At 40.5% G+C, this 20587-nt stretch overlaps 1 protein-coding gene across 4 annotated transcripts in view; it reads right to left on the bottom strand.

The window, feature by feature from the left end:
• Positions 1–36: 36 nt before the first annotated feature.
• Positions 37–20587, bottom strand: part of ZNF410 (zinc finger protein 410) — a 41489-nt gene continuing 20938 nt past the window's right edge. For 2 of the 4 annotated variants that reach the window (XM_032405536.1, XM_032405538.1), the window contains 7 exons: positions 17153–17303; positions 16368–16549; positions 12999–13088; positions 10442–10567; positions 9561–9701; positions 8012–8139; positions 37–1830 (listed from right to left, as the gene is read on the bottom strand). In XM_032405536.1, the coding sequence (XP_032261427.1) occupies positions 1792–1830; positions 8012–8139; positions 9561–9701; positions 10442–10567; positions 12999–13088; positions 16368–16549; positions 17153–17303 (857 nt within the window). In that variant the 3' untranslated portion in view covers positions 37–1791. The other 2 variants (XR_004299577.1, XM_032405539.1) reach the window with 2 other exon arrangements.

The following is a 20587-nucleotide window of genomic DNA, read 5'->3' as shown; positions in this document are numbered from 1 at the left end:
GAGGGCACGTATTGAATGGAGCACTGGGTGTTATACGCAAACAGTGAATCATGGAACACTACATCAAAAAAAAATTAAAAAAAAAAAAAAATACCGTGTGGGAGTAACAGAACACCTGCAGGATGACAAGCTTGCAGCTTCTAGTACAGGGTCTCCCAACCTCAGTACTATCGACATTTTAAGCCGGATGAGTCTGTGTTGGGTGTTGGGAGAGGGGGCTGTCCTGTACATTGTAGGATGTGTAGCAGCATCCCTGGCTTCTACTCGCTAGATGCCAGTAACTCCCTCTCCCCAGTTGTGACGAACAAAAATGCCTCTAGATATTGCCACATGTGGGGCAGGGGGCAGGCAAAAATGTTGCCAATTAAGAACCATGCTACAGTATAAAAGTAAGGCTACAGGAAATAAAAACTGGCAAATTAAGAATACAAGAAATTGACATGAACTCAATCTACATAGCAAAGGATGATTATGCATGTCATTAACAAATTAAGAACTATATTTATTTATTACAGCAGTTAATTCTTTCCTGTTATCTGTTTAGAATATGCCACTGTGTGCATGGTATGTATGTGTCAGCATGAGGTTCATTTTAAATAAAATGAAAATTCTGACAGCCATGATTTTCTACTAGTAAGTGATCTCTGGAACACTCTTCTTCTCACCAGTGATTAATCAGATACTCTCTAACAGCTGTAGAGACAGGATGATAGCAAGAGTGCCTACTCTTAACAGAAGCACATTTCTCATGTTTTTGTTTTTTTTAACTCTCTGGAAAAATTCAAAAGTATGTTATTATTGCCATTTTCCAGACTCAGACATGGTCCCTTCTGGTGACAACAGAGCGGTACTATGATAACTACTATCTAGGTTTGCTAGTTAGAGATGAAGATATTCATGTCCTGTTCCCCAAGACTCCTGGGCTCAGTTTTACCTGCATGGAATCCAAAGGGTAAATCAGTGCCCTCTCTTAAAGGGAAAGCCTGAACTATTTTCTTGATCTCCTCTCTAAGTAAACAGGTTTTGTCCAAAACAAGGAACCAAAGAACTGACTGGGCTGTCTTGTTTATTTAAAGGGAAAACAACTGAAGCTCTGAATCATGTGATATTTAACTTTAAAAAAACAAAAAACCTTTTAACATGCTACTGTATATTCCATAAACAAAGAAAGCAAACTGACCAAGTAGAAGTGGATATGACAAGATAGTACCTCAGCCCGGGCCAAGTAGGGATTCAAGTAATTTATTTTTTTGCAACCCAGCGGCAGAGTCTCTTACTCAGGTTGCTAAAGGGAGAATGCTACAACAGAACTGGCATCACTCCCTTCTCCAAAGCAACAAGGCATCTTGAAAGCTCAACTTCTTGGTGAAGTTTTATGGTTGGTGGCAGGACTTAGTTCATCCATGTGAAAAGACAGCTGAGTCAGGGATGAAAATTCTTCAGAGGAAAATCCCATCTCAACAGTCATACTGAAGAAATTTCAGCCAACACATAATCCAATTCCCTTTTGGGAGAAGTCCTTCCCAAAATTTTGTAGTGGGAAGAGAGGTAGGTACAGTTACCCAGCCCACATTCACTGCTTTCTTCCTTGTCTGGATCAGATGTGGTTTGAAGAGAAGCTCTCCCACATTCATCTTCTATGTCAGGAAAGATGAACAGAGGCAGACGCGGGGTCCTGTCCTTCACAGATTCATTTTGGTTCTGGCAGACCATGAGCCAGAAGCATCCTGTTCCCACTACGTGCACTCTGGGATCAGACAGAGCTGCTCTTCCAGGAGTCAGTGCCCATGCTCATGTCCGGCTTTCAGTTAATTCTCCTTGGTTTAATAACTGTAAAAGATGAAAACCAAATCTGGAATAAAGGCTACCAATGAATAACAGGAAAAATAATTTGTACTAAGGAAAAGGGAGTGGGAGTGGGGAATGCACAGCCGAGGTGAGTCAAGGATACCTAGCTCCAAAGCAAGAGAAGGTGTAGACTGATAGATCTCTTTCATATCCTGGCCTTGGGATAGCATTTTGGCCAATTCACAATGCTGGCATGTTCACTATGGCAATAAAAGATCCTGAGTCCATAAGCCAAACTATTGTTTGTGTAGTCACGTACTCACTAGTCAGTGATGGAGGCAACCATAACTTACAGATACATCAGAAATGGTAGAACCAAAAATCTTACGTCAGTCAGTGTTAGTCCAAAGTACAGGCAGAACGCTCAAGGAGACGTAAGAGGAATGGGAAGCTATTCCCAATGAGTTCTATATGAGAGCTAGAAACCACCCATAAGGAATCCAGCAATTTGGGGCGCCTGGGTGGCTCAGTCGTTAAGCGTCTGCCTTCAGCTCAGGTCATGATCCCAGGGTCCTGGGATCGAGCCCCGCATCGGGCTCCCTGCTCGGCGGGAAGCCTGCTTCTCCCTCCCCCACTCCCCCTGCTTGTCTTCCCTCTCTCGCTGTGTCTCTCTCTGTCAAATAAATAAAAAAAAATATATTAAAAAAAAGAGAAAAAGGAACCCAGCAATTCCCAGGGCTTAGAAGGATACCTCTCCTAGGATGGAGACAAGCCTGAGACTTCAAGAGGGTGGCAGCGAAAACAGACTTTCTACTCTACACTCAAGGCTTTCTGTTGAAAGGCAGTTCTGTACAATAATTGACGAACTTGGGTTCCGTTTTATTATGAGAATGAGATGGGAATAACAGTGAAATTCAGAATAAAAATTTGGCTTAGTAAAATACAACCAGATAAATTCTTGGGCTGAAGATAGATTTACTTGGTGATCTCAATTTGGATGAAAGTACTTTATACAGTAGAATAAGATGGAATATGAAGAAATTTAAACACAATTTAAATTTAAAAATTTAAAGAAACCACAAATTTCATTTGATGCTATGTGGTGGGGATGTAAGAATGGTGTCTTTTTAATCTAGGTCAAGATCCAGATGTTTGCACTCAAATTTAGCAATGGCACTTTATGAGAAATCTTAAAGAATTTGTAATTTGTTTTCCTCCTTTTTGGGATAAATTCTGATATATTCAAGGCTAGCTGGCAATCATTTACATTGCCTCCTGAGTTCAAGAATGTGAGCTCAATGTGACTACAGAACCCCACTTGGGATGCCTTCTAGTCAGCAGAGGTCCGAAAGCCCTGGGGTTCCAGGTAGGCCAGCACAATGAGTCCTCTGATTTGCAGGAGACTGGGTAACACTGAGGGGAAAATAAAAATTGTCCAGTCTGAACCATCGGAATAAGATGTAGTTTTGATAGGGCGCCTGGGTGGCTCAGTTGTTTAAGTGTCTGCCTTCGGCTCAGGTCATGATCTCAGGGTCCTGGGATTGAGTCCCGCATTGGGCTCCTTGCTTAGCAGGGAGCCTGCTTCTCTCTCTGCCTGCCACTCCCCCTGCTTGTACTCTCCCCCCCCCCCGGCAAATAAATAAATAAATAAAATCTTAAAAAAAAAAAAAAAAGATGTAGTTTTGATAGATTTCCTTTTTTTTTTTTTAAGAGGATAGTCTTTTTTTAAAGTATGAGTCATTCATTTAATTTTTAAAAATTTTTTTTGATGTAGTGTTCCATGATTCACTGTTTGCGTATAACACCCAGTGCTCCATGCAGAACGTGCCCTCCTCAATACCCATCACCAGGCTATCCTCCCAACCCCCTCCCCTCTAGAACCCTCAGTTTGTTTTTCAGAGTCCATTGTCTCTCATGGTTCATCTCTCCCTCTGATTTCCCCTTCATTCTTCCCCTCCTGCTATCTTCTTTTTTTTTTTAACATATATTGTTTGTTTCAGAGGTACAGATCTGTGATTCAACAGTCTTACACAATTCACAGCACTCACCATAGCACATACCCTCCCCGATGTCTATCACCCAGCCACCCCATCCCTCCCACCCTCCACCACTCCAGCAACCCTCAGTTTGTTTCCTGAGATTAAGAATTCCTCATATCAGTGAGGTCATATGATACATGTCTTTCTCTGATTGACTTATTTCGCTCAGCATAACACTCTCCAGTTCCATCCACATCGTTGTTTATTTTTTAAGTAATCTCCACAACCCAACATGGGGCTCAAACTCACCACCCTGAGATCAAGAGTCCCATACTCTACCGACCTAAGCCAGCGAGGTGCCCCTCCCATGATAATTTCTGATACTTGCTTTGGTTATTCTCTGATGTTACTTTTTTTTTTGAGATTTTATTTATTTGACAGAGACAGACAGACACAGAGAGAACACAAGCAGGGGGAACAGCAGAGGGAGAGGGAGCTGAGCTGGATTCCTCCCGCTGAGCAGGGAGCCCGATGTGGGGCTCGATCCCAGGACCCTGAGATCATGACCTGAGCCGAAGGCAGATGCTTAACGACGGAGCCACCCAGGCACCCCTCTGATATTCTTGATAAGCTTATTTTTAGAGCGTATTTACAGAAGTCCAAGTGCAAGTGCATCAGTAAATTCTTAGAGGTTACAGGTCTGATCTACAATGTGTGATTATCTCCAAAACCAGAATTTGAAATGGACATGTGTTGGTTTACGAATTGCAAATAGCCGGGACATCTGGGTGGCACAGTCGCTTAAGCGTCCTACTCTTGGTTTTGGCTGAGGTCATGATCTCAGGGTTGTGAGATCAAGCCCCTCATTGGTCTCCGAGCTCAGTTAAGAGTCTGCTTAAGACCCTCTCTCACTTTGCCCCTCCACCTGCTCTCTGACTCCCTCTAAAATAAATAAAATCTTGTTTAAAAAATTATAAAAAAGAAAAAAAGGATTGCAAATAGCCTTCTTCTATCTGCAAATCCCTAAGGAATCAACATTCCTCAGTCACTGGAGGAAAGTCAGTTAGTACCAGGAGCTTAGATGAGGAAGAGGACTAAACCTGGAGCCTTGAGGGGCTTGTAGGTTTTAAAAAATGACAGTATCAGAGGATGTGGTAAGCCTGCCGTGATAAGGAAAAGGAGGGATGAGCAGTGGGAATACCTGTGATAAGAGGAAAATAATAGAGGTAACAGTGAAAGAAACACAGAAGTGAGGTTCAGACAGAAGGTATGTTTGTAAATATGTGACGACCCATGAGGGGAAAAGTAATCGTCTAGGATTTTCAGCTACACTAAGGGGAGCACTTTCCCCTTTGTGTTGTTAGTATTTTTCTATGAAGTGTCTAGGGCTTCCATCATGAAATTGGGTGCTTAGGGCCTGTACGCCCTTAGTGTCCTCCTGGGGTGAAGGCCGAGTTTTCTTTTGTTTCTTATAGGTGGTCTGTGGTATTGTGTCTGTCTGAGGCTGTGAGTAAGCATCACCCAGACAAGGACACCCTGAATCCAACACCCATGTGCCTAGGTCCGAGGGGAACAAATGTGCTATTACTGGTCTTTTTGCACACACAAATCTGACCATGTCATACCTGGCTTAATACCATGCAGTGGCTCTCCACTGTCCCCAGGATAAAATCATGTCCTTGAAGTGAAGGCCCTTCAAGAGAGAAACCAGCTTATCCTTCCTGCTCTCACTTTCCATTCCACATTCCATCTTACTCAACCCTCTGTGGTTCCATAGTTGTGCCCTGCTCCCTCACCTCTGCCCTTGTACTCATTGCTGCCTGTTATTTTCTTCCAATCCCTCCCACTTATCCATTAAGATCACTGCTATTCATCCCTCAGGTCTCAACTTAAACTCTAAAACTTACTCCCCGACTTCCCCCTACCTAGTACTTACTACACTATATAAAAAATTGCCCCGGGGCGCCTGGGTGGCTCAGTTGGTTAAGCGACTGCCTTCGGCTCAGGTCATGATCCTGGAGTCCCGGGATCGAGTCCCGCATCGGGCTCCCTGCTCGGCAGGGAGTCTGCTTCTCCCTCTGACCCTCCTCCCTCTCATGCTCTCTGTCTCTCATTCTCTCTCTCTCAAATAAATAAATAAAATCTTTAAAAAAAAAAAAAAAATTTGCCCCATTTATTGATCTGCCACCCTTCCCATTCTCTCTGTACAGCACAATTCCAGGGGCACCATTTTGCACAGTTATAAAAGGCAGAGGTCCGAAGTCTGACTAAGCTCTTTGAGGCAGAGACTTTGTTTACTGTTGTTTAGTACCCAACAGAGGGCCTTGCACTTCATTAGGTATGAAGTATCTGTTGACTACATTTTTATACATCTGGCATTTGTTTGAGAAAACCTGAAACGCTTCAATAAAAAAAAGGTATTTAGCAGTACAGGAGAGAAAAGCTCCAAGGTTTCAAATATAAAAAAGGAAAAGCCTGAGTGTTGTGGATTGGTTTGTCAGGATAATAATTTCCACTAGATAAAAAAGGAGATGATTTTTCTGAACTATTTTAGAGCAATCCAATAGTTGATGAGAGAAATATTTCTTTTATAGAAGAATCACAGTTCATAGAAGCAGAAAGAACATGAATCTAAGCTCCTAACTACCAGTTTTTAGGAAATCTGTAGATAGAGAAATATATTAAACAAAAGGAGTCAATCAGCCAAAACTAGAAGGTGGGAAATTCTTATTAAATAGTTAAGTCATTCTGAAAAAACGGGGTAGGGAGTGGAGGGTGGGGAAGACTATTAGAGATAAAGAGAATTATTAACCAAATGCAGTGAATGGGCCTTGTTTGAATCCTAATTTAAACCAACCAACCATTAAAAGACATTTTGAGAAAAAATAAAAAGGAACACAGACTAAGTATTCGAGGATATCAATAAATGACTGCTAATTCTGTTGGGTATGATGAAGACATTATAGTTATGAAAATATACTTATCTGTCAGAGGTATGTGCTGAAATATCTACAAATAAAATGGTATGTCTGTGATGTGCTTTTAAATACTCCAGCACAAACAGAACAGCAACAGTAAGAAGTAGGTGGGAAGAGAGAATAGTAGAAAGTTAACTGTTGAAGTTGGGGGGATAGGTACATGAGTTCATTATACTATACTTTTTCTCACTATACTCTTTGAAAACTCTCATAATAAAAATTTTAAAATACATAAATGAAGAGGGGAAATAATAAAGGAAGTCTTCATAGGTGAGATATGTTCCAAAACAGTAGCCAGGAGAAGGTGGCTTAGCAAAGAACCAACAGAATCAATAGCAAAAAAACTTTGAATATAATATAAGCAAGACTCAGACAATGGGTCACAATGATGAATACAAGGAAAGGTTCTGGCAGAATCATTAACATGCATGTCCAGAGCCCCGTGATCTTGGGCATCCCCAGGAATCTTACAGAATAATCCAGAATATTTAATATAGGATGCAATCATCTGAATACTGGAACAGCTGATTTTGTGGTATCAGGTTATAATGAAAAGGTCAGGGGAAAAGACGGGAGAGCACTGTAAGAGTTATTATAATATGAAGGCATCCAAGATACATGGGTTTTGGCAAAAGTTTATGCATATGAAATGAGCTCATGATGAAGTCATCTACTATACCCTAAGATTCTAGAAGCCTGACTGGTTTTCATTCTGTTTTCTGGGTTAGAGCTAAGATCGTAGAGTTCGGAATGCTTAGAAGCAACCTAAAACCTCTCCCCGATTTAGATGATGGTTCTCATTCCATAAGCGAGTGAACACGTCCCTAAAGGTCCAGTTGGTTCAGCCTGGTATCTCCCAGACATATGACCCTAATAAAATGAACAATGATTATTTTCCATGATTTTGTCACTATCTTTTTTGCTCAAGGACCACTCTGTCCAGGATATTTTCTTTATAAAATAAAAGCAGCATCCTCATGTCCTAGGCAGAGAACAGTAGGAGCAGATATCATTCAGTAAGGTATGTATATAAAGGAAATTAAAGCTGAGAGACCCAGTCGTGAGTGACCAATCTCCCAATCCAGGAGACCCTAACAATCAAGCTTAAGTTAAGCTGGACTCATGCTTGGCTTAAAGGAAGATACTCTAGACAAAGTTTCCAGGAAAGGGAAATTGGAGTAATTTTCAGATCATCTAAACTAGATTCCCAGCCACTGTCCACATTAGTCTCCACAGAAACAAAGTAAAGGCAAGAGACAGATTTACCTCCTGTGGATTTACGGCAGTTAAGACAGAAACCTCATATGACTGCCTCCCTGACTGCATGGTCACCAAGTGATGTGTCACATCAGGCACTGAAGACAGGGGACGTGGGGATCCTTCAGCAAGCACCTCTGAAACAGCAGAGAATGTTTCAACGAAAAATGAATCTACAGATATACCCACCTGCATTATCAAGCCTCTCCCATCCTGAAAAATCCATATTCCTGTATTTCTTCCAAATTAATTCCTGTCTGATAATAATCATCATTACCAGTGAATTTGGAGAGTATTACAAAAGGGGGATGGGAAGAAATAATATATAAGAGTTGACCATTTTTCAATATACCAGTTTTGAGTAGTATGGCTTTAGCACTGTTAGCTGGATTAGCCATGCATGAAACAGGGCAAAAGCTGCTGAGGCAGGCGGATCCCGGGACCAGAGCCTACCCTTAAAGCAGCCACCAATGATATACAGCATACTACGCAGAAGTTAAGAACTTAAATCTGGCTTCAAAATTCCTATTCAGTGTCCCTTCCTCCCTTGAGACTTTCTCCCTTAAGAATGGCAAAGTAGTTCCATGCAATTTCTGTGTCCCACGCTTCAACTATGCACTAGTATCATATTACAAAACCGAGGAGGCTTGTTGTGGAAGCATGCTGGGCCGTGTAGACTCCGCACAGAAGTTTACACAAACATGGTCACTTATACACAAAACTGACTGAGTGGGATACAAGTAACTAAAACACAGGATCTCGGACTTCATTAGTGGGATCACTGTAAAAATCTTCTGAAATAGTTTATACATAAACTACTTAGGCCTCTAATAAATCAAAGTTTCTTCTACGGAGCTTTCAATAGATACTGCTCTTCCAGACTGTACTGTGTAATTTAGCCTTTACTTACATACTATCTTCTATTCACTCAATGTTGTTTCCCATATGTAAGTTTTGACTTCTCAACTAGATTTTAAGGTCCCTGGTTTCTACTTTTATCTTTCACATGGTGCCAGGCACACAGTAGGCACTGAATAAATGCATGCTGACCTCACCTGTTAAGTTTTTCAGAGAAGAGGGCCTGGCCTGTGTAACTTGGGTGAAATTTCTATACCAGAGAGGAGCAACTGTTTCCTAGAGAGCCCTTTCTTTTCTCCAGAAGATATGGCTTTTGAAGGTATGGAGAAATTGCTTTATATCTCCTCTGTAAAACCTGGTTATGTTCTGTTTAAATGTTTTAAAAGTTAAGTTCTTCCATAACTGCAATAGGAAAGATAGAAATAGTTGGGCTAGGATGCTAAGATTGTGGATAATTTTCTTCTTAAATTTTTTTCTCTTTATTCTTTCGTTACATCATCTGTTCAACAAAAAAAATATATTTTTTTAACAGATTCACTTATCCATCCCAGAGACAAAGAACACAAATGCTACGCAATCATACCACAGCCACTCACGAGAAATGAAATTAATTAAAACCTTCATTTTGGAGACAACCCCATTCCTTAGTCCCTAGTTGCAGCCCATTTTCCCCCAAATAAAGGAGAGTTGAAAGTCTTACCATCATCAACTCCTAGGATAGAATTGGTATTTGGTAGGTTCAAGGACTCTCCACCAAGGCTGGGCTGGGAATTCATAGGCACCAGGTTTTTACTGGTTACTGAAGCCTCTTCAAGCAAACTACTGCCCATTAGTGGCTCAGCTGCACAGAGAACAGGATGTGAGAGACACGCTGCAGGCCAGGCTGTGCCTGGGCCCCATTTTCCTTCACAGGAAGCTGGCCTTTCCTTTCAGAACTGGAAGTTAACCTGTATCTTGGATGCTATCTACTTTTGGGGAGCAAGAATAAACCTAGAAGGGAAGGGTGGAGCCTCATAGATAAATATCCTTGCCTGCGATCAGCATGTGGAGAATTAATATATGAAATGGGATGGATGCATCCTTGGAAAGGAGTATATGGAATGAAATAATTGATTAAAGACATGGAAAAAAAATAATAAAAACGAGTTATCAAATTTAAGTTAGGGTAAAAAGGGAATCATGAATGATATGTAAAAAATGTTTAAACCCTCGTCTTACAGAAGACTTTATTACAGTAATACTCATATGCTGGTTCATGGATCAGCACTAGTTACCATTAAACTTACTAAAGAAACCAAAACTACAGATTCTGGGATCTTACTCCCAAATAATTTCAGTTATCAGTTTGAACTGTTTTGTTTTATTTGGGGGGCAGGGGTGAACAGGCAATACAAATATATACATTTTAAAAGCTTACAGATTTTACTGTAGAGCTATATTTGGAAACCACTAGTCCATCAAATGAGACTAGGTCTCTCTCCCTAACACAGAATCTGAAAATTTCCAGATAACCAGATAGGCCAGTTATTTGGCTTTTTGAACCCAGAAGATACAGCCCTCCACTCCACCTTCTCTCCTCACCAGTTTGCTCCTGCTCTTGACTCCCAGCTGCTCCCAGCTGCAAATGATGCTTTCTCATGTGCACATTCCTACTCCCACTCTGAGAGAAGGTCTTCCCACAGACCTGACACTGATGAGGCTTCTCTCCTGAAACAGAGAGCAGGTTAAGACAGGGTAGCCAAAAAAAAATAGGGTACATTTCTGACATCAAGAGAATGGACTCAAGACCTGGACAGAGAAGTTCAGAGAATGTTAAACTAAACAGAAGAGGCTTTTCCTTCTCCCATTCTCCACCCAGCCTTGGAGGTCCCCAGCCTCAAAACCTTCATACACCAGGGAAGGCAGGAAGAGTTCAGCAGCAGGGCTTAGCATGCTCATTGCTCCCAGCTCCTATCCTTACAGTACCCACTGTACTGCTGCCTTCACAACCTCTTTGATATCAGATCATGGCAGCCACACAGAATATTTCCTTCCCTTTCCAGATACAGTATGCCATGGAGCTCCAGAACATGTACCATCCTCAAGGATTCCAACCCTGGGTTCAGAATACCCCCTTATCCCACTTCCTGCCACTACTCTCACAGCCGTCAGCGTTTACACCGGTGGTTCTTCTACACTGTGATCTGAACTATCCTCTGTGTCCTCAAGTCCAAAGCTCTCAGTCACTCTTCCACCTACTCAGACAATGACACTTGGAGCTGGGGTCAGAAACACATGCCTATAGGAGATTAGTAGGTAGCCAAAGTAAGTGAAATGGCCAGAAAATTTCCAGAAAAGGAAAATCTATAGAGACAGAAAGCTGACCAGTAACTGCCTGGATCTGGGCGTGGGAGCAGGAACTGACAACCAGGGGGCACAAAAGAACTTTCTGGTATGACAGAATTGTTCTAAAACTGGATTGTGCTGATGACTGTACAATTCTGTATATTTTCTATCACTGATTTGTATGCTTACAATGGATGAACTTTAAGGTATATGCATTATACATCAAAAAAGCTGTTCAAAGAGAACTACAGTGGATTGATACACAGTGACTACATAGAAACCCATGAATTTACTAGAAGAAACAAGAGCACCAATTTCTTATTTTGAAAATTCATAATTAAAAGAAATGAAAAGGAACACACGTTTTTCCTGCCTTTCCTGTGCAAATTACCAAATAGCCCTACTGGATAGAGAAGACACTTATTATACACAGAAGAATTCCAACTGATGTGAACAGAATGATAGAATTAGAAAACCACCATTTTACAATCCTAATGAAATAACCAATTCAGGCATCACTCATGAAACCATATGGCAAAAGGTGCTAGGGAACTTTACAATGTGAAGATCAGGGTGTTACCACCTGAACCCACTGATAAATTCTGACAACCAAGCACTGCGTGCCTCCTGATATGATGATACAAAATGAAACACATACAACCATTTATAACACATCCTTGCCAAATCTTTGAACCTTTGAAGCTTTTAGGGCTTACTTCCATTTATAGGAAATCTAAGGGAACAAGTTAAATAACATAAAAGGAAGCAAACCAACAAATCCAGAATGTGGGACATTCCATAAAACCCAACTAACTGTAGTGCAATAAGTCTATGGCATGAAAAAAAAAAGTCGCTATAGGCAGATTTAGATTAAAGAAGGCTTACTAAGTATAATAATTAAACTAAGTACAATAATTAAACCTTATTGGATCCTGATTTAAACAAACCCATTGTAAAAGACATTTTTGAGACAACTGCAAAAAAAATAAACATGCACTGGGTATGAGATAAAACTAAAGAATTGTTAATTCTGAAAGGTATGATAACAGTATTGTTGTTATGTAAGAAAATGTCTTTGTTTTCTCTACTCTTATGTATGTTTGACATAATTTTATATAATAAAATTAAGTAAGATAAAATAAAAACACTCTACAAGCCAAGCAAAACATACCTGGAAGTCCACATCTAACCCACAGGTTAACAGTTTGTCACCTTCTGCTTAGAACTTGTCATCAAGTAAGAGCTCAACTCTGAAATTCATATCCCTGATTGCTTACACCTCTCCAACTCCCTCGCTCCCACTGAACTGCTTTGCTGTCCTCATCACAAATAACTTCCAGTTCCTTCTCTCCACTCCTCCTGTTCTGGCTTCCCTATACTTCCCATGGCTAACCATTTGAACAATTACTTGATTCCATTCTAGAATCCCTCTCCACTCTTGAGTTCACTTCTGCCTTGGCAATCTCTGCTTTGAATAACCCCCATGGCCCATATCTGATGTAACTTATTAAGCACCCAACACAGTGCCAAATAAATTTTCTGATCTCCTCAGAAAAGCTCTGGATTAGAAAGCAATTCAATCAATGGCTCAGCTGAGAATAAAGCAATTAGGTTTTCCCCCCTTGATTATACAACCCTTTTAATCCAATTATCAAGAGCCTTGATTTCTGATTCTGTCATGAGAAGTAAACTTTATATTGAACAGTTTGTTTCTTTCTAGATTTATTTATACCATTTCCCCACCACCACCACCCTTTTACCCTTTTGGTTCTCTACCTTCCCTGAAATCTATGAAAGGCATGGGTTCTAGTACCTGAGTGAACCACCAAGTGTTTTCGCAGGCTAGAATACTCAGCAAAGGAACGGCCACATCCTTGGGCTTCACAAAGGAAAGGCTTCTCTCCTAGAGACAGAAAATGACATAAAGAGTCAGTCTTCTGATGAACTATCTATTACTCTCTTTTTCCATTAACCTATCCAGTTTCCAATGACTTGCTCAGATTTCTTGAATTCGGGCTATGTAGTTTCAGTGGGGCTATCTATCCAATAAGTGTCACCTCTCAATGGTCTCCTAGCCAACAGCCCACCAGACAGCCCTACCCTCTTCTTTAGAGTGGCTACCTCTGAGCATCATACTTCCTTCTCCTTGCTGGCTCAAGGGCTGACCCCCAGCTACACTGACCCACCTTCTTCAGTGATCCCATCCCTTTTGAGGATATCAAGATTAACATCGCATATGCTGTCAGGATTTTTTACTTTATACCATTCTTTTTATGATTCAGTTTCTAAATCCACTAAAAAGTACAGATTTTTAAAGGTTATAAAATAGGTTTTACATAGTCCCACTGTCTAAAGCAAACAAATGAAAACAGATATTCAGTCAGAGGTACAAAAAAAATCTGTAACAATATGCTAAAAGTACTTACATCCTGAATAGTGCTATTATGGATGATTTCCTTTCTTTGTGCTTCTCTGTAATTTTTATTGTCTACAATATTACATTGTTGTGTTTTTTTTAATTTTAATTTTTTTTTTAAGATTTTATTTATTTATTCAACAGAGAGAGAGAGAGATAGTGAGAGTAGGAACACAAGCAGGGGGAGCGGGAGAGGGAGAAGCAGGCTTCCCGCCGAGCAGGGAGCCCGATGCGGGGCTCGATCCCAGGACCCTGGGATCAGGACCTGAGCCGAAGGCAGATGCTCAACGACTGAGCCACCCAGGCGCCCCTGTTGTTTTTTTTTTTTAAGATTTTATTTATTTGACAGAGAAAGAGCACAAGCAGGGAGAGTGGCAAGCAGAGGGAGAGGGAGAAGCAGGCTCCCCGCAGAGCAAGGGAAGCCCAATGCTGGACTCGATCCCAGGACCCCGGGATCATGACCCGAGCCGAAGGCAGTCGCTTAACCAGCTGAGCCACCCAGGCGCCCTACAATATTACATGTTATTTTAAATCAAAGATGCGGGCTAAAAACTAAATAAGGCCTGCAGACTAACTGACAGTACTATTAACCTTCTGGTTTTGCTATCGTACTGTGGCTACAGAGGATGTCACTTTTGGGGAAGCTGGGTAAGGCACATATCATAACTCTTGTGCTATTTTCGCAACTTCTCATGAGACTCTAATAATTTCAAAATAAAAAGTGAAAAAAAAATCAGAGATGGCAGTTCCTATCTGAGGGTCACAGACTAGTGTGAGAGATACATGTATTCATAAATAACTTTAATATAAATTCCTGTACAAAAAAGTGCTATAAATATTTAGAAAAGGGAGGAATTCCGGGGTGCCTGGGTGGCTCAGTGGGTTGGGCATCCGACTCTTGATGTTGGCTCAAACCATTATTTCAGAGTGGTGGGATCAAGGGCCCCCCACCCCCACCCCATGCTGCTCAGCAGGGAGTCTGCTTCTCTCCCTCTGCCCCTCCCCAACGCTCAAGTGTGCTCTCTCTAAAATAAATAAATCTTAAAAAAAATTTAAATTAAATTAACATAATACAATCTCAAAAGGTTATTGTGAGAACTGAGACACAAGTTAAATATATTCAGCATAGTGGCTGGCACATAGTCAGCCCTCATGGTAAGCCACCGAAATCAGGAGCTTTAATTACTGTTGTCACTACTAATAAAGATCTGCGGTCACTTTTGACATTTAAGATAAACTGAGCTGTCAGCATTTGAAAACAAAATCCTTGGAAGAGCTTTTGGGTCTGACCGGAATTCAAATCCCAACTGTGCCATTTCCTAGCTGTGTAATATTGGGCAAGTTGTTTAACTCTCTAATCCCCTATTTCTTCACCAATAAATACAGTATCTAATTCGTAAGTATCGTTGAGGACTAAAAGAGACAATGTACATGTACTTGACACATACTAAATTGCCTCAATAAATGCTAACTTTTATTATTATATGAATTCTGGCGACTGGGATCTGTGAGGCATCCAGGGATAAATGATTACACTGCGCCCCGGCACTGTGGCAAGAGACACACTGAGTGAAACGGGAGAAACGACAAGTTCTGGAAATGGTGAGCAATTAGGAGATTCACAAGGGAGAGCTAGCAGGAGCTAGAATGAGGAGAGAAAATAAGGTCATACTCCACAGTAAAAGAAAGCATTTTAAGATGTTCAGTTTTATCCAATCTACAAAGGGGACGAGCAACACGAGGATGAAGAGGCTAATGAATTCAACCATAAGGCATGGTGAACTCTACTTCTTCCCTTATCTAGTCTGCTAGATGTTTTTCTTGTTCTTTTATTCAAAGTGCTTCTTGGAGAGAGTATAGTTTAGTCTCTCAGGAAAAAGCTGAGAACAGAGCTATTCTGCCCTAAAACATACCCGGTGGTAAGGTCAATCTAGCAGGAATCACAGGGACGTACCTAGAGCAAATATGGCTTCAGCTTGGGTTTCACTTTTGAATGCCCTTTAATTGTACCTGCTGTCATTTTAGCAATGCAAGAAGAAAGAAGAGACAAAGAAAGTGGCAAGAAAGTGGGAAAGAACAGTTACACATCCTAAGACTGGTCTCGGTTCAGTGATTAAGCTCTGACAAGAAACTTAGCACATTTTAGGCCAGGTGGCTTGGAAAGTTAACCTTACACTCTTAGAATGAGAGTCAGGGTATCTTTATTTTGCTCCTTTGATATTAATACACTATTTGACCCAGATCAAGTCACTTTCCCATTCTGCTTCTCATGCTGTGAGGCTCCACCAAAAAAGCAAACTCCTCAAAGTCAGGGATTCATCTTAGCTTTTGTATTTCCCCTTCCCCTTCCCCTTACCCCATTTAGGGGCTAGCAGAGGCTCTGTATGGTTTGTGTGATTCAATGGGTATTATTGATCAAAATTAGAATCGTGTAACATTCGAAGATATTTGGAAATACTGATTTTGTCCGTATCTCAGCATATCATTGTTATCAGAGAAGGTCTTATATCCCTTCCTGCACTTTAGGCTCCTACAGGCAGAAATCAACACTGTCCATTCCTCACACACAGGTGAAAGGTCAATAAATGTTACTGAATTAACTGAAAAGTGCCATGAAGCATGTGAAAAGAAATCCCATTTTCAGAGTTTTAGCAACAAGCCTAAACCTTCATTTCTATTCCCACGTCAGAGCCTTTCCTGAGGACAGGCGAGCAAACCCCGAGCCCAGAGGTAGATTGCCTACAGGGAAGTTGGGGTTGCACACACCTGTATGGATGCGCAAGTGGTTCTTCAGATTTCCAGCTGTAGTGAACTGCTTACCACAGCTAGACTCGGGGCACATAAAGGGCTTCTCCCCATTATGGGTCCTCATGTGCACCTTCAGCCTCTGCAGCACATAGAAGCTTTTCCCACAACCTTCTGCAGGACAGATGAAAGAGCGGTCATTTCTGGGGGGGGAAAAAAAATCACATAAGCAACAATACCTGAAAATGCTCTTTGCTAGAAAGGACAAATCAAAGCTCCTATTGCCTCTCAAAGCAGACAATAATTCCCAAACCTGGATATACCAGAATCATCTGAAGTTTATTAAAACCAGAGATGCCCCAGGCCTTACTCCCCACCCCCTTTTTTTAAAGTAATCTCTACGCCCAATGTGGGGCTTGAACTCACGACCCCAAGATTAAGAGTTGCATGCTCTACCAACTGCACCAGCCAGGTGCCCCACACCTTACTTCTTGAAAAATGATTTCACAGGTTTATGAGTGACACCCATGCTTATGTATTTTTTTTAAGTCTTCCAAGAAATTATATTTTAAAATGAGATTCCAGAACTCTTGTTCTAAGACGCTTAGGTGCCAAATGTCTTACTAAGTATTTGTGAAGAATGAGGTAAATGAGACAATGCAAACCCTTCTATTAAAAAACAAAAGACATCTTAATCACAAGTGAACTGGAGCCCCTGCTTTCCTTTAATGTGTCAATGGGGGACAAGCTCCTCCAGAAGCCTCAACATTCTTGAGCTCCAAGTATGGAACCTCAAATATGCTCACCTATGTGTTTTGAGATGGTACTTGAAGTGAGCTGGCCACACAAATGTCCGGTCACAGCCTTCAACTGTACATTTGAGCTTCTTTTCCACTTGAGGAAGGGGCCCAGAATCTTTGGGCTGCCCATCACCAGAACTGAGGTGGACATTTTCTCCTGTAACACAGTCACATATTTGTAATCCAGGGAAGGAAGCTGCTGAGGTACTTTGTTTCAAACAATAAAGCTCCTATATTTTACTCCTACTGATCAATAAGCAGGTATCTATCTTCAGTTTCCCTAGCTCTCTTGATACCCATCTAACAACTGAGCACACAATTTGTTCCCATCCCTTTACTCCAGAGAATTATCAAAAGCCATCATGCTTCGTTTCACAAGACCAGGCCTCTTTGGCAAATGTAAGAAATGTCCACAATGGTTTCACATAAAAAAAAGAGAGTTAAACCTATCCTGCATTACACAAATTGGCAGGGAAGCATATGCGTCAACACCCAGAGTGGGATGCTAAAGATAGCTTCTTGTTCCAGGTATTACCGAACTTGTATTTATTTTAGGAGGGGCAGCCATTCTGGCTTAGTTCTGGGCTTATGCTTGTGATTTCTTTTGTAAATGATCACTCTTAGATTTCTATCTTCTGAGGTCAATTTGGCTGTTTCTATCATTTTAGAGAATAAGAATAACCTTCCAATTTCCTGTGCCACTTCTCTTTAAGAATACAAAAACTCAGCTGATTTTACAGTATCTAACCACATTTTTAAAAGCTAGAAATAACATGAAGTTTTTTGTTCAACAGAACAAAAGGAAGGAAGAAAATGAGCACGTAGTGCAGTGCCTCCCTTAAACTTAAGTGAAATCAGTTAAAGCTTTATATAAATCCCAGATTCACAGGTAGTACTCCTTTTCTTTCATTTTCTTCAAGATATAGTTGGATATCAACAGAGAAAAATATTTATGACTACTTAATTATGCTACAAGCATATGGAGTTTATCTTTCTACTACATATACCTCAGGAATAAGATTTATATTTCCAAATTTCCCTCTCAAAAGCCAAGAATAGGGACAATAAATGTTGTGCCCATCACATTTCCTGGAACCTGACAGTTGATCAAGGTTTCCATCCCGTCTACTAATCTTAATCTCTTCCTGTCCTACATTTTCCTTGCTGTACAAGTCATCAAATGCTAATCATAAAACTAATTGCTCCAAGGTCAGAGTAGAATCTAAGATGCCTTTTGCTATTAATTTTTTTCTTTTTTAATATTGTCCCACAGTTTTTTTTTATTTAATTGAAAAATAGCCGCACATGGGTAAATTTTAAACAGTACAAAACCGTATATACCATAAAGGAAATTTCCCACCAACTCCAGAGCTCCAGCTAATTAACTTCTAATGAAAGATCAGTAGAAATCCCACACTAATATAGAAATTTAAACTGCTGACATTTGGGACTTTGTGCATTCAATGTTGTATATACAATGAGAACACTGACAGAATCATGAAATTTAAAAACTGCTCAGAAAACAGTGAATTGCCTTGTATTTGAGTCCTTATGAAACTACTCCCTTAAAAACACAAAGCACTGTTTGCAGAAGATGGATTAGCTTAAAATGACATCAACCAATGATAGTTTTGGATATTTAGAGATCATCTGATGAACTGGTTCCCCCCACGAAAAAAGAGAAAGACAAAGAAATTCAACAGCTTACATGGCGCACATTGGATAACACTGTAAACACTTTAAAGATCCCACAGTTATGTGAGGTCTTCGCATTTGGGATAAAATTTCCAGTGAAAGTATCATATATAGTATGGGTCAGTAAACTTATTCTGTAAAGGGCCAGATACTAAGTATTTTTGGCTTGGAGGACCATACGGTCTTTGTCACAACAACTCAACTTTGCCACTGTAGCACGCAGGCAATTTGTAACGAGTGGGCATGCCTGTGTTCTAACAAAACTTTATTTATAAAACAGGTGGTTATCTGGCCCTTTGCTAACCCCTTATAATATAAAACATCATATACAAAATTTAAATAGATCTGTATTTCAATCAACTTAGATAGAAGTGAAGATGTGCTCTGAGAAACTGCCACCGGACTCACAAAATGGCTTTAGTAACAACAAAGATATTTATGTTAAAGATGCATTTAAATACCAAATAAAATCATTTCATTATGTTAGTGGGTGAAAAGCAATATTAATATATTTCATGATTTAAAGTGTGTGTAATCAAAATAATAGCATTTTCAAAAAACCACTCACAGTGTTTAATTTTATCTCTATGCCTAACGGTTTATATATCTAAGTTAGCCCCCTCAAAGGGTTTTATGGAATCATCTCATTGATAAAATAGAAGACTGTCATATATTTGGGCTCACTTTATATTCAAGTATACGAGGTAGTTGTTAGGTAATAAGGTAACATATTCTGAGAGTAATAAAAACATCCACACAATGCTTTGCTGATTATAAAGCATTTCCCAGGCAAAATCTTATTTAAATCTCCAAAACAACCCAATCAGGTAAGCTACTTGATCTCTGTGTTCTGAACAAGAGAAAACTGCAGCTAAGAAGGTTAAGTCCCCCAGGCAGAGGATGAGTTAGTAACAGCATCAGGTCTGGATCCCAGCTCTCCAGAGGTCAAGGCCAAGGTTCCCTCCCTGCACCAGCTTCTTCCTGGCTCATACAGCACTGCTTCCTTAATGCAAGGAGGAGATGCTGCCGGTTTCAGGACCCAGAGATTAGCAAAAGCATCTCAGGAAGAATCTGAACTTTAGAGCCTCCCCAAAATGGTAAAACTGGCCATTCTAAGCAGCATTACGGTAGTCAAAGCAGAACTAATTATGTTGAAACTAACAGAAGTCTGGAGTTCTCATGAGGAGAAAGGGGAACCCTCCTACACTTTGGTGGGAATGCAAGCTGGTGCAGCCACTCTGGAAAACAGTATGGAGGTTCCTCAAAAAGTTGAAAATAGAGCTACCCTATGACCCAGCAATTGCACTACTGGGTATTTACCGCAAAGATACAAATGTAGTGATCCGAAGGGGTATGTGCACACCAATGTTTTATAGCAGCAACGTCCACAATAGCCAAACTATGGAAAGAGCCAAGCTGTCCATCAACAGACGAATGGATAAAGAAGATGTGGTGTATATATACAATGGAATATTATGCAGCCATCAAAAAAAAACACCCCACAATCTTGCCATTTACAACGACGTGGATGGAACTAGAGAGTATTATGCTAAGCGAAATAAGTCAATCAGAGAAAGACAAGTATCATATGATCTCACTGATAGGAGGAGTTTGAGAAACAACACAGAGGATCACAGGGGAAGGGAGGAAAAAAATGAAACAAGATGAAACCAGAGAAGGAGACAAACCATAAGAGACTCTTAATCTCAGGAAACAAACTGAGGGTTACTGGAGTGGTGGGGGGTG

Source organism: Phoca vitulina, unplaced genomic scaffold (assembly GCF_004348235.1).
Source record: "Phoca vitulina isolate PV1807 unplaced genomic scaffold, GSC_HSeal_1.0 scaffold7, whole genome shotgun sequence".
Taxonomy (NCBI): Eukaryota; Metazoa; Chordata; class Mammalia; order Carnivora; family Phocidae; genus Phoca; species Phoca vitulina.
The sequence above is the reverse complement of the archived record's forward strand: the minus strand, read 5'-3'. Positions and strand labels throughout refer to the sequence as shown.